The sequence below is a fragment of the Oryctolagus cuniculus genome, chromosome 5 (assembly GCF_964237555.1).
Source record: "Oryctolagus cuniculus chromosome 5, mOryCun1.1, whole genome shotgun sequence".
NCBI lineage: Eukaryota > Metazoa > Chordata > Mammalia > Lagomorpha > Leporidae > Oryctolagus > Oryctolagus cuniculus.
The window spans coordinates 61,667,138-61,681,605 of NC_091436.1; the positions used below are offsets into that span (position 1 = coordinate 61,667,138).

The following is a 14,468-nucleotide window of genomic DNA, read 5'->3' on the forward strand; positions in this document are numbered from 1 at the left end:
TTTGGGTGCCCTTACTTCCCACATGCTAAATAGGTACAACAAAGAAAAATGGCCTCTAAATTAGTAAAAGAGGAAACAATTAAAAACAGTGATGGGGAGAGAAAGGGATAGCCAGCCCTTTCTGAGGCTGGGATAAAGCACTGTTTCATTTCCCTTCCGCTCCTCTGATGAGCCAGCCCTGTCTTCTTGCTGGTTTCTCTCTTCTGTGCCAGCATCAGACCCCGCTTCCCTCCAGAATCAGTGTGGACTACTCTCACCCCAGTCTCATTCTCCAGCTGTGGCTTTCACAGTCACTCCCGAGCACTCGCATCCCCAGCACAGCCTCTCTTCTGAGCACCTCCTGAACGCCTCTGCTCTAAGTTTAAAGGTCACCGCGGCTTCCCGCAGTGCCGCTCACCTAGGTAAAGGGCAGCTCTGAATGACCCTAATAAACATGATCAAGATCCATCCGCTGAATGAATACATGAATGAATGAATGAAGCCTGTCACATAAATCGAAACACCAGAGGATGACAGCCTATTCCTTCAGAACCTATGTCCCATCTGTTTTACCTGATAAGTACTTCCCAAATCCATCCCATTCTCAAAACCCTCGCAAGCACTACTCTCGGACACCAGTGCTTGCCTGGCTTACTGTAACAGCCTCTGAACAGTCAATCAGAAGCTTGCAGGTGCAGCAGAGCCAGCAGTAAGGAAGCCAGTACCCATCACATACACAATTCATTGACCACCCTGACAGAGCTGGCCTGAGAGAACATTTAGTAAGTGTGAACTGCACGTGAGACACACACCACCTCACGGATCTCCACAACGACTAACTTTATAGAAGAAACTCAACCGAGTACGCGACACCCAGGAGCCTCTCCTGGTCCCAACCCTTGGCTTTGTGTGGTTCCAACCAGCAGCGACTAATGAGGAACATGAAGGTGTTTATTCCACGTGCTGTGCAAGCCCTGTGTGGGTGCTGTTTAAGCTTCATCACCCTCCTAAGGAGGTGCTATTGTGACCCCCTTTTGCTGAGGGGGAGATTGTGCCACAGCACTCAAGTTACTCCTTCAAAGTAAAAGTCCAGGAGCTGGCAGGAAGTGGTATGATCTGAATAGTTCTGTTTATTTTAGCACTTACCAAACACCTATTTAACTTGTAACAAGTTATGGGAACTGATTGGCTATGCATCTAGCAGACAAACCTGTCTACGCCCTCAAGGGGCCTGCACTGAACCTGAGAAAGTCTCCAGGGTCAGTGCTCTCTTATCATCCCACCTCTGCCGGGGGGGGGGGGGGGGGGGGGGAGGGGGTTCATGGAAGGAAGCCTCTCCCAACTCCAATCCCACTTCCAAAGAGGGCATGCCAAGTACAGGCAAGGCTGCAAATCTTTTTCAACCCCATGGAGATCCAGTTTTCCTCTATTAAAAGTACCAGGAGGAGAAGTTTTAGTGCTTCTACTAATTCGGTGGCAATACTGAACATTTTTCTTAAAAAGTCTTTTAAAAAGCACTATAAATAGCATTAACACAAAGATATATTTAAACCTTTGATCTCATACTTACAATTTTATAACTCCATCTGAGCACCTGGAGCACAGCTGCTGGCTGCTCTTGTCTTGTTTGTGTTGACTCTGCCCCAGCTGAACAAATCTATGAAGGACATTGGACAGAAGTAAGCTGAAGCAGGAAGTACTTGCAATTAATTCTGTAGATTACTCAAAATGGTGCAAGCTTCTAAATGACAGTGCACGCTTGGCTCAGAAAAGCACATAAGAGTACCCCATGTAATACAACACTCAGTCTGATTTTAGAGCAGGTTTGTAAGGTGGGGTCGGCGTTGTGGCATAGTGAGTAAAAGCTGCTGCCTGCGACGCTGGCATACCGTGTGGGCGCCAGTTAGATTCCCAGCTGCTCTACTTCTGGTATACCTCCCTGCTAATGTACCTGAGAAAGCAGCAGAGAATGGCCTAAGTCTTTGGGCCCCTGCACCCATGTGGGAGACCTGGATGAAGCTGCTGACTCCTGGCTTTGGACTGGCCCACCTCTGTCTGTTGTGGCCATTCGGGAAGTGAACCAGCAGATGGAAAACCTCTCTGTCTCTCTCTGCCTCTCTGTAACTCTGCCTTTCAAATCAATCAATCTTTTTTAAAAATAAAAAAAGGGGGGAGGGGCAGCACTGTGGTGTAGCAGGTTAAGCTACCATCTGCAGTGCTGGCATCTCATATGGGCAACAGTTCAAATCCCGGCTGCTGTGTTTCTGATCCAGCTCCCTGCTAACGTGCCTGGGAAAGCAGCAGAGGATGGCCCAAGTGATTAGACCCCTGCACCCATGTGGGAGAGCCGGATGAAGCTCATGACTCCTGGCTTCCAACTGACCACCTCCAGCCATTGTAGCCATTTGGAGAGTGAACCCAAAGATGAAAGATCTCTCTCTCTCTGTACCTCTGACTTTCAAATAAAGAAATAAAGGGATTCTGCTATAGAAGTAGGTCATCACCATGGATTTAAGAATGAGATCAAATGTGTACTTATTGCATTTCCATTAATTTAACACTACGCAAGACTCGAACAGCAGTGTTCCTGGAGATGACACTGCAGGGTCTCACAGGCCTTAGGTAGACACACTACGGATGCATGGAATGCAGGGAGGTGCTTACAGTCAAAGGAATGGCACAGAATGAGCAGGATGAGGCTAGGGGCCCACCTCCCAAAGCAGCGACGCTGCTGAGAATTACAGACAGGGAGCGAGGATATAAGAATCCCCCTCCAAGTAGACTGCAGCCGCTCCTCAGGGCAGCACTGCAGCCAAGGCAGAGGAGACCACTGCCACCCTCCACGTCCACAGAGCAGACTTCCCAGCACTAATCCTGGCTTTACACTAAGAGCCGAAGGGAATGGCACCAGGGCAGCTCAGCGGCTAAGAGGATACCTAGCAGGTATTCCTGAAGTGCACACTTGCCTGACCCACCTTCCCTTCAGGGATGCAGTTCTGTAGTTTTGTCCTAATGTGCCCATGTAGGGAGCTGGGCACAAGTAAAGAGCTGATTTCCTTTCCATTTGTCAACCGTTTAACATATTTTCTTCTGATGACTATGAGGTAGGCAGGAGCTAGACACTGCCAGAATCCAAGACACACACATGTAGTCAACCCCCAAACTTCCACCCTTTCCATGTGAAATCAACATGGCTGCAGTGCTTGGCACCCATTCCCCAGGATGCACCTGAGACTCACTTCTCAAGCACAGACGCCAAGGCCCTCCTAGAGATCGCCAAGCAGGCTGAAGCCCCATTCCAAACTCCACCTCCTTTGAATATTCAATTAGGCCCTGCCCTGGGCACCACCCTATAAAACGGATGACCTGGAATAAATTACAGCACTGATTTCCCCCAAGATTGCCTGTGCTAGCATCTGAGTGTGTACTATCCCTTTAAGGAAATCTTTCCTACTCCCCTTTATCTCTACCTCCTTGAATTCTTTCACAAGTGGAGGCAAGTGCCTAGAATAAGTCTTGGGAGGGAGCCTGGAATAAGTCAGGTGGCTCTGTCTCCCTGAGCCCCACCTTGCAATAACTATGGATAATTTTATCATTTTTTGAAAGAATGTCACATAATACCAATTTTTGTACAGCAGTTTAAACTTCCCAAATAAAGTAGGATCTCAAATAAAGTTTATTTAAAACAAAACAAAACAATGATGTGGCAGGTGAATGAGACTTAGAGAGAGCAAACAGAGGCTTCCGGGTCCCGTCAAGATAGTTAAGTCAAAGATGCTACAAAGGATGAGTGGAAAGGAAGACAGAAAAGGGCTCGGGAATTAGAACAAAACTGCAAAGCAGTCCCCAGAGTTCCTCAGGAGTCTGGAGGTGGCCACGGCCCAGTGGAGGAGAACGGGCAGCAGAATCAGCTCCACCTGCATCACTTCCCTTCCCACAGCGCTCTTGGGTGGCCCTGCTAGGAGCTGTACTCTCTCATGTGCGTGAACTTGGCTGGGTACCAGCCAGGTGGTGCGGGATGGGGGTGGTAGGGGCACCTGCCAATGGGCTCTCATCCTGCACTCTGAATCAGAGGAGGTGCTAAGGAGCCCCAGTGCCCAGCTAGGACAGAGTAGGTACCAGTTAGTCCCTGGCACACCCACCGACACATGCTGATGGAGGGGGCTTCCTTTCCCTATAGCAATACCCATGGTAGATGGAGAAAGGAGATGCTGGGCAGGAAAGCAGGGGAGGGGGAAGCCCGCTTTCCTGGGGCAGTGTGCCCACAGCAAAGGGCTACTCACGGAGAAGGAAAGAATGGCCAAGTCTCTCTATTCCTCCCCCTTTCCCCGGACTGTGTATCATAAGCAGAGGCAGCTGACGTGATCAAGAGCAAGGGGTGGGGAACATCCGGCCTGCAGGCCACAAAAGGCCTGCGAAATCATTCGGTCTGGCCCTGTGAGGTGACTGCAGGTGGAACTCAAAATTCAATACATCTACAGCAAGCTGAGTTTTTAGTTGATAATTTTACATGGCCTGCAAATGATGTGATAAATATCCAAATGGCCCTTGGTAAAAAAAAAAAAAAAATTAATTCCCACTCCTGATAAGAGAATGAAGAGGAGTGAAAAAAATCACAAGATACCTAAGAGCACAGGCTACCTCCTGGGCAAGTCACTGAAGGGCTCTATCTTTCTGCACACTGAGCCCACAAAGGGGGATAACAGTGCATTTTCAATCTGCTGTAGCAGACAGCCTTTCAACACATCAACACAAACTCCTACTCCAGGACATGGACTCCTCCCTCCCCTGTAACAATCTCTTGCCTACAGACCTGCCTTTGCTCCTTTCTTAGCATCCCGGGGATGCTGTGGGTGAACAAGGCTGGATCTCACCCCTGAGAAGGGAGAGGTTTGAGTGGCCCTGAGTTTATAAGGCTCCAGGTCAAAGTAATCCTTCATGCAAGGGACACCTTCTTTTTGCTTAATCAGCCAGAGCCAACATTTCATCTGAATATATAGACTCAGCTCTCTTCAATAAGCAGAAGTCCTAATGGCCAGCCACAAAACCCAGAGCATTCATTCTTCCATACCATGTTGGTGATAAAGACCCACATCACCTACTAAAGAGTGTAGTTACAGTTTTAACAGCTGCAGTAGATAAGTTGCTGTGTTTATGCATCCAACGGTGAGGAAGTGTAGCTGAGTTCTGAATGACTACAACGGCTTCTGGTTAGATGGCGATACGTGATTCTAGGACTGTAAGTTACGAGGGCTGCTTTTACAGTCCAGAAATGCTGTGCGTTTTATATTTCATATATTCAGAGTAGATATTATTAGTTTGAAATAAAAAGTTGATATGACCCAGTTCAATGGATTATCCTTAAAAACTAACTGAAGATTAGTGCTTATTTTTCTGCAGAACTTTTATTCAAGCTGAAATTACATGGACGAAGTGGGACTGTGTTCACATGCAACAGTCAGGTCTTCTGAATGCGTGCGTTAGAGCTGAGGAAGTGCTTACAGTGGGCTCACTGGGCTCTCGAGAATTTCTGGGTGAAGAATTCTTTTTTTTAAAATTTTAATTGTATTTATTTATGTAAGACTTATTTATTTGAAATAGAGTTACAGAGAGAGGTAGAGCCAGAAAGAGAGGGCGAGGGAGGTCTTCCATCCGCTGGTTCACTCCCCAGATGATCTCAACAGCCAGAGCTGAGCTGATCCAAAGCCAGGAGCCAGGAGCTTCTTCCGGGTCTCCCACACGGGTGCAGGGGCCCAAGGGCTTGGGCCATCTTCCACTGCTTTCCCAGGCCACAGCAGAGAGCTGGATCAGAAATGGAGCAGCTGGGACTCAAACTGGTGCCCATATGGGATGCCAGCACTGCAGGCTAGGACTTTAACTCACTATGCCACAGTGCTAGCCCCAGTTTATTTATTTTTATTTGAAAGGCAGAGAGACAGAGAGATCTTCTATCTGCTGGTTCACTTCCCAGTTGTTCACAACAGCCAGGGCAAAGCCAAGAGTTAGGAACTCAATCTCGGTCTCCTATTATGACCCAACTACTTGAGGCATCACCTGCTACCTAACAGAATTTGTGCCTTTGCAGGAAACTAGATCAGAAGTTGAGCTGGGACTTGAGCACAGGTAAAGAATTATTTTGAGAATGACAATTCTGAATCTTATCCTCAAAAGGATACACATACACACACAATTATGCACATGATTTGGGGAAGTGGTACACTTGCACCAATGTTTTCCTTTTCCTCCTATGCCACCAACCCCACCAGCATTCCAGAGCTAAAGCTAATGCAAGGTCTTCAACCATCAATGCTCCATAGTCACTCTGTAAGAAGTTACCTTGATCTTGAGGATGGGAGAAAACAGGACTGTAGTTGTACTTTGGTTTGCAGCTATACTTGAGGGTACTCAGAAAAGTTTGTGGAGAATGTAATTGAAAGATAAGCCTGGGTAGGGGTTGGTGGTGGCTGGAATTGTGGTGTAGTGGATAAAGCCTCCACTTGCCATGGTAGCATCCTATATCAGCACTGGTTCATGTCTCAGAGGTTCCACTTTCCATCCGGCTCCATGCTAATGGCCTGGGAAAAGCAGCGGAAGATGGTCCAAGTGCTTGGGTCCCTGCTACCCTCATAGGAGACCTGGATGAAGCTTCTGGCTCCTGGCTTCAGCCTGGTCCAGTGCTAGCCATTGCAACCATCTGGAGAGTGAACTATCATATGGAAGATCTCTCTGTATCTGTCTCTCCCTCTCTCTGTGAATTTTAAATAAATAAATAAATCTTAAAAAAAATAAACTTGGGGATGGCACTGTGGCACAGTGAGTAACACTACTGCCTGGGACACCTACATCCCATATGGGCGCTGGTTTGAATGCTTGCTGCCCTACGTCTGACCCAGCTCTCTGTTAATGGCCTGGGAAGATGCCAGAAGATGGCCCAAGTGTCTGGAACCCTGCTACCCACATGGGAGACCTGGCTTCTGCCTGGCTCAGATTGGCCATTGTGGCCAACTGGGGAGTGAACTAGTACATAGAAGCTCTCTCTCTCTCTTTCCCTCTCTCTGTGTAACTCTTTCAAATAAATAAATATTTATTTTGAAAAAAGAAATAAGCTTATTTTAGTGAAAATTTTGAAATCCATGCATAGTTTGTTTAGAATATGAACATTTGAAGATCCCCTCATATGCATGTATGTCAAAACTCTTTGCATTAAAATAAATTTATCCTTTAATCCCTTTTTCCATGATCTTTTTAAAGTAGTCTTGTATGAGAAGTGAAAATGCATTCATGCTTCATAAGTTTTGATTGAGAGTGAATTCTTAAGCACTCAGTCTTTTAACTCCAAATATAAATTAGTGTTTCAGAATTTCACTTCTATCATGTTCCAAGTAGAATTCACTTCTTTCTGTGTTGCTACTTTGATTTAAGTTATATTAGATATAAATTATTATAATTTTATTTTTCTCTTAATCTCCATATGAAAGTATCTTACCTTGAATAAATGGACAAATCTTCTTCTGAAAGGCCATCGGAGAGATTAATCCCATAGACCTCTTTCATGGGCTGGACCACATTCTGGAGTTTGAAAAAATAAAAGGTTTGAAAAATAAAAGTTTGAAAAAATATTGCTTAAGAAGCAATATTTAGATATCTAGCTTATTAATAATTTCCAAAGATGAAGCAAATAAACCTGTGAATTTTTCCATAAAAGTAACCACAGTGTTTCTTCAACCTGTTTATTATATCCCTCAGTTAGAGATCTTTTTAAAAATTGGATTTCCACTTCCACTAAAAATAGCTTATTTTAAGGTAAAACCTTGTTAAGTAACTACCAGTTGCTTTGGTATGAGGCAGGGTTGGCAAACGTTTTCTGTAGGAGGGCCAGATAGTGAGCACTTTCAGCTCTCTGAGTTATCCCATCTCTGTTGCAGCTCAGTTCTGTGGCTAGAGTACTAGAGAGGCCATATATGACATGTAAACGTGGCTGGGCTCCAGTAAAACTTTATTTACAGAGACAGGCTGCAGGCTGGATTTAGCTGATGGGCCATAGTTTGTCATAATGTATTGTCATAATGTATTTATTCCTTAAATTATCAGTTTCGTTTGACTTATCTATCTCTAAATGACTTTTTGGCTGCTTACTCAACATCCCCAAAGCTAGATTTGGTCCTTTAGTTCCTTCCCCTAATACGTTAGTAATACTGAATTGAAGGGATGAGCTTCCCACTGGGGGAAGATTGTGAGGGCAAGGTCCAAACCGTGCAGCCCAACGAAAGCTGCAGGAGGAATACACGGACCTCAAGGGCAGGGCTGCTCAAAGAGAGGCAGGATTCCCTTAAGATTTCTAAAATGAGAAGGAATTCACTATTATACAGGGACCAAAACCACCATTCCGACGTCTATGCAGAAGGCGCCCCAAACACCACACGTGAAGACGGCAGGAGCGAGACAACGGGGCATTTCCCCAGAGCCCGCCCCCGCGCACCTCAGTGGCTTTGGCGCTGTCCCCCGTGTCGGTCATCTTCACGGGCGTGCAGCGCTGAGACACGGAGCCCTCCTCCTCCCGGTCGGTCCCGGAGTCGTCCTCCGAGCTGCTGGACAGGGCCTCCTCGCTGGGGGGCGGCGGCGCGCTGGCCGCTGTTTTCCGCTGCAGCACGGTTTCTTCTCGGTTTGTTTTGTTTCTTTAAAGAGATGACTGTGGCTGAGAAGCATCGTTAGACTGAACCCTCAACACTCGTCCGTCTTTCTACCCCGAAGCCCAAGCATAAGAAAACGACTACGAGAAACTGGTTTCTGGGTTCAAGTTGTGCAAAAAGAGAGATCTTTTGAGATTTCCCGTGTAGTACTGACTTCATCTGAATTTAAGCCTTGTTATACATTTTTTAAAATGTACTTTCAGACTGCCAAAAAATCTTCTCATCAACTTGGCTACCAAGCCTATCTTTGGAACTAAAATCAGCATTTTCAAAACATATGGTGTCATAATGGAAGACTATGTTTGAGATAATTAGCAAAATTGCCTATAACTTGCAAAAATTTAAAGAAAAGGCCAAGAGTCAAATCCAGGTATCAATGAGCATATCATAATAATGAACAACTTGATGAACACAAAATTTGAAATCTGTTGTGTTATTAGTAAACACACACATCTGCTAAACACACCCTCCAACAGCGGAGACCAGATGAGATAAAAACACAGAAAAAAAAAAAAAAACAAACAGTGCTCTTCCAAAAGTACTTCCTTTTATTTTAGTGCCAAATTTGGGAATAATAATAATTATTCTTAATTCAGAAAATATTTTAGAGTAATATTTTTGGCGTTTATGAAAAATGTTTAATATTTTACTTTTAATTTTTTATTTAATGCTTTTAAAAAGATTTACTTATCTGCTTATTTATTTGAAAGGCAAAGGATGAGGGGAGGAGAGAGAGAAAGAGCAAGAGAGAGAGAGAGACAAGAGAGGTCTTCCATCTACTGGTTTATCCCCCAGTTGGCTGCAACAGGCAGGTCTCAGTAGGCTGAAGCAGGAGCCAGGAACTCTATCCTAGTGTCCCCCAGGGGCAGCAGGGCCCAAGTGCTTGGGCCACCATCTGCTGCTTTCCCAGGCACCTTAGCAGGAAACTAAACTGGAAGCAGAAATGTTGAGACTCAAATCAGGGCTCTAATTTGAGATGCCAGTGTTGCAAGCAGTGGCCTAACCTACTGCACCACAACACTGAGTAAAGTGCCATAATATTGCTCTATGAAGGGGAAAGGTGATATTACTTATCCATGAGTTAGGTGTTGCAGAAATTAGTCTTTGACTGTCTTCAATTCAAAACTAAAGTTGATGGAGTTTCTGTGCTACACGCTGTGTAACACAGCTGATCATTCACTTATTTGTCATGGGAACTCCCTGTATTCTAAACTCCTGAGGACTTTCTTTGAAATTCCTCTTAGCCTCTGCTGAGGGCTTAACATAAAGCTATTTAAAGGCTACATATTTAAGCCCCAGACATGGTATATCTGGAAAGGATGAATAACTATCACATTGTATAAATCATATGCAGAGAGAATCCGATTAAGATCCCATATACATTCCCAAATACAATTAGGACTCCAAATCTACAGTCTGGCCAGGGTTCCTGGTCAGAGTATAGAAGAAATCCTATCATCAGGACAAGGCAGGTCAGGGGAGGTGAACAAGAATCTAACACCAGAGCACAGCACATTTCACACCAGCCTCTAAGCACAAAGATGAGGGTGGGGTATGTTTCTTCCTCATACTGGATATAATAAAATAACAGTCCTCCCCAAAATAATGTTACAGTGATACGCCGAAAATCTATTCAGTTCTCTGTCAGAGTAAATCTGCTTTTATGTTCCTCAGGATGCCAACAAAAATACAATGAATATAAATTTGAACTTAAGTATTTTATGTTTGGAAAGAGAGAATGCTGAATTATTTACAGGACATAACACTTAATTTCTGTTACCTGCCCTTATGCCATCTGTTATATTTCCAACTTAAAATTACAGGAGGCTCTGCCTTACTGAAACTCCCCCAAATCCCATTTTCAGTGTTGAATACTTTAGGGATCCCAGTTGCTATAAACTACTTGTAAGGATGTAATAAATGAATTGTGCCCCAAACGAGGTGACTTGAAGTTACCAGTTTTAGTGGAAATTGTATTTTACATGCTATTATTTTACATGAATCTTTAAAATTTCATTCTATATGCAAATCTCACCCCAATACTGATTTTCCAGTTTCATCCGGTTTCCGCACAGTAAATGGACTTGGATCAATGCCAATGGTCTTTGGCATAAAGTCACTAAAAAATAAAATAGATGAAACAAATCAAAAATCTTACATGAATCACTGTCTATCAGACGAAACTGGCTTCCCTCTTGGTTCACACTCTTATAAATATTCCTTCTTAGCTACATATATTCTGCACCAGATGTTCAGGGGAGCTTCCGGTGATCAGGACCAAGGAACTCCATGAAGTAACGGCACTGGGCAGCATCAGTGTCATTGTCAATGTGAATCTCTATAAGGCCCAATCATTTTGAAATTAAGATTCTGTTTACTAGAACAGTGCTGATATCTGAACTATGGTGAAAACATATACCATCTGGTTATATGTCACAATTAATTCTCAGGTGAAAGTAAACTCATCACAACCAATGGCAAACATTAAACGGTTTAGTTTTACAGGCAAGATTTTTAAGCTACCTCCGAGGAGGTAGATATTAATGATCAAAATACAGTGGTATGAAATGAAATATCAGTATCTACCTCAGTGGACTGAAGTTAACTCATTTAAACACTGCTGGAACACCAAATAGAAACTACTGTAATTTTCCACTTACTGAGATAAGTGGGATTTCTTTCTCATGACACAAGAGCTACCTTCCTGTTAACTGCTGAGGCCAGACCCAGTTCTCTAACAGGTGCCAAAAAGACAAGTGCTTCGTGATTTATGCTGGCACTTGTGACCTGTGGCAACGAGATCACTCCAAGTGTGTGGCTGAATTTTTACAGGAAATGAGAGTAAACTTGAATCTGACTCAAGATACCTACTTTAACAGTTTGACATTCTTTTAAAACCCAATTGGTTTAATTTTCCATCTTTTTGAACGTATCCAGCTGATCCTCATCACCTGCAGATTCCACATTTGCGAATGTGCTTACTCACATGTGTCAGCCCCACGTCAACGCTCGTGGTGCTTTTGCAGTCTCTCACAGACACGCACATGCACAGGCACACCACAGTAAAAATGTCAGTCACCCGACACCAATGTTCCCAGCTGAGGTCACACAAGTGGTGTTCTGCCTGTTGATTTCTGCTTCCATACAATGAACAAGTACCTTTTACATGATCTGTGTGGTGCCATCCTTTTCACATTGTTTTATGTGTGTTCTGTTGGTGACCTCGCTGTGTACAGTGGTCTCCAAGCATAGTGCTAAGCTGTCTGATGTTTCTAAACACAAGAAAACTGCGATGCGCCTTATGGAGGAAAACACATGTGTGAGATAAACTTCATTCTAGTGTTGTAGCCTGTCAGTGCAGGGTTAGCCAATCAACTATATATTAAATAAGGAGTCTAATCAGAAACACGCCAAAAACTAAGTTATGTCCCAGCATGCTCTGATTAGGGGCCTATGGAAACCTAATCCTGTATTCCCGCTAGGAGCCATGGCTAAGTAGTCACTTATTCAGTGTTCGCAGCAACTTTATAGAACAAAACTACCAGAGATAAAAGCAACTATATAGCTATATGCTCCTATATGCATGCCATTTAAGCTTTGCTGAGCTGAAAAATTCTAGAAATGAAAAAGTTAAAACCACTAAATTTTAACTCTAACTGAAAAATTAAGAAACTAAAAATTTCACACTTCTACTTACCATCTGAAATGGAAGAAAAAGAGTGATTTGTAGGAGACAAAACCATAGAATATGTTTTTAAATACACCTCAGCTGAAGAAAACAAGATATGAAAGTTTAAACTTTTTTTTATAAAGTTTAATAATCAAGAAGTGATTTGCTTTGTCCAATTTTCTTATTCTAGTACCACTATATTTCCTAAAAGTTCCCACCTAATTCTAACAGAGGCACAGAAAAATGGAATATGTCCAAAGGTGACCCTCAGGATGGAGAGAATCTGGAAACCACATCACATGAGCTATGGAAGAAAGAATGAAGGAGGTTTGTTCTCAAAGCAAAACAAAAAACATAAATACTGTTCTCTCTAGTACCTGAGGGCTTTGATAAGTAGAGGAACCAGACTTGTTCTGTGTCTAAAAAATAGTAATAGAATAATAGCTACTATGTATTAATCACTTCTTGTGACAAGTGCACTTGGTCTGTGTATATATGTGTGGACACATGAGCACATGAACCCTAAGATAACAGATAAGCTGCATAGTGTTCTTAAGATTATACAGTTAGGCAGTGGTTAATATAAAACTTATATCCCTGCCTTTTTAGTATCAAAGATGATGCTATTTCTTCTAATTTATGTTAACTTCCAATTTCTAGATTCAATGACAAAACTGAGTTTATTTCAAATGGCAAACTAGGACTAATGGGAGAGAAATGAACTCTAGTTGACTAACAAGAAAAGGGGCTGCCTCTTGAAATAGCAGGCTCCCCATTACCAAAGGCATTCAGAGGCTCAATACCCATCAGGGAGCAGGCTTGCAGAAAGCACTTCTGGGAAAGTAAGACCCATGTATATCAACCAGGGAAAGGACAGCTCTCAAATACTTACAGAGGACTCAGAACATACCGTGCGGAACTTGTCATAGCCAAGCAAAACGTATCATCAAAACTGCTCAGCTCATATGGCCGGAAGAACTCATTGTGGATATCAATCTCTTCTTCAAATCTGTGAAATTTCTTCACTATCAACTTCTTTAAGTTTGCAGCACAGATAACTAAGAGAGATGCTGCCTGTTATTCTAAAGGTCTTTAGATTACATCCAGCAAACATTTATGTAGTGCCAACTGTGCTCAGACAACACTGTGGTAAGCTCGGGATGGGGGTGGGGGACACAGCACTGAATAGGGCACACTCTGCACAGAATACACAGTGCAGGGACTGGTGCTTTGGCGGTATAGAACATTATGCCTGCGTCTGTAGTACAGGCATCCCATGTGGGTGCTGTTTCAAGCCCTGGCTGCTCCACTTCCAATCCAGCTCCCTGATAATACACGTGGGAAAGCAGCAGAAGATGGCCCAAGTACTTGGGCCCCTGCACCCACTTGTGAGATCTGGGAGAAGCTCCAAGCTCCTGGCTTCAGCCTGGTTCAGCCCTGGTCATTGTGGCCATTTGGGGAGTGAACCAGCAGATGGAAGACCTCTCTCTATCTCTCTCCTCCCCTTCCACCCCCGCCTTTTTAAATAAATCTCAGTGCAAAGTTGAGTGTGACAAGCTCTAGGGAGGCAAGGGGGGCTTGGGAGGGAGCAGGGAGTTAACTTATAAATCAAATTACTCGGCCCTTTAAATTCCTTTTTGCTCTTAAATATATACTCTCTGTATTTAATCTAAAAAACACATAGCTATTTCACTAAGTTTCCTTTATATTTCAAATCCTGTTAATGGCCATTGTTAGACAGTTTAAAACTATTTCTTTCTCCCAGAACAACTAAACCATCTCAGCTATATGATATTTATGATTTTGCCCGGTATATCAAGTTACAAAACCTTTTCCAAGATGAACTCATAATTTATTAAGAATTAAAAATCCTTTGTTATCTCCTTACTTTAAGGCTTTCAACACCCAAAACTGGGATGGTGAACCAGGACTACATCTAGTCCCTAGCTGTGCGTTCCAGGTTGGCAGGAGATCTTACTAGGCACCCTTTCACAAATGGAAAACTGGCTTCTCTGAGTTCAGAGGAATCATAAGAGGGCCAAGACAAAACTATATCTAAAATTGAGCAATCATTTACATTTGGAAACATCACCCCATTGTATTATACATTTGAGGGTATTCCCAAAACA

General features: G+C 43.5%; 1 protein-coding gene across 3 annotated transcripts in view; it reads right to left on the minus strand.

Annotated features, from left to right (window-relative positions):
- The window catches only part of FIG4 (FIG4 phosphoinositide 5-phosphatase), a 125,899-nt gene that overhangs the window by 33,875 nt on the left and 77,556 nt on the right, over positions 1–14,468 (minus strand). For 2 of the 3 annotated variants that reach the window (XM_002714901.5, XM_070073704.1), the window contains 5 exons: positions 13,250–13,397; positions 10,705–10,788; positions 8,459–8,654; positions 7,466–7,548; positions 1,550–1,636 (listed from right to left, as the gene is read on the minus strand). In XM_002714901.5, coding sequence (XP_002714947.2) covers positions 1,550–1,636; positions 7,466–7,548; positions 8,459–8,654; positions 10,705–10,788; positions 13,250–13,397 — 598 coding nt within the window. Of the gene's footprint in view, positions 1–1,549; positions 1,637–5,529; positions 5,782–7,465; positions 7,549–8,458; positions 8,655–10,704; positions 10,789–13,249; positions 13,398–14,468 lie in introns of those variants that run through there. The other variant, XM_051854439.2, reaches the window with a different exon arrangement.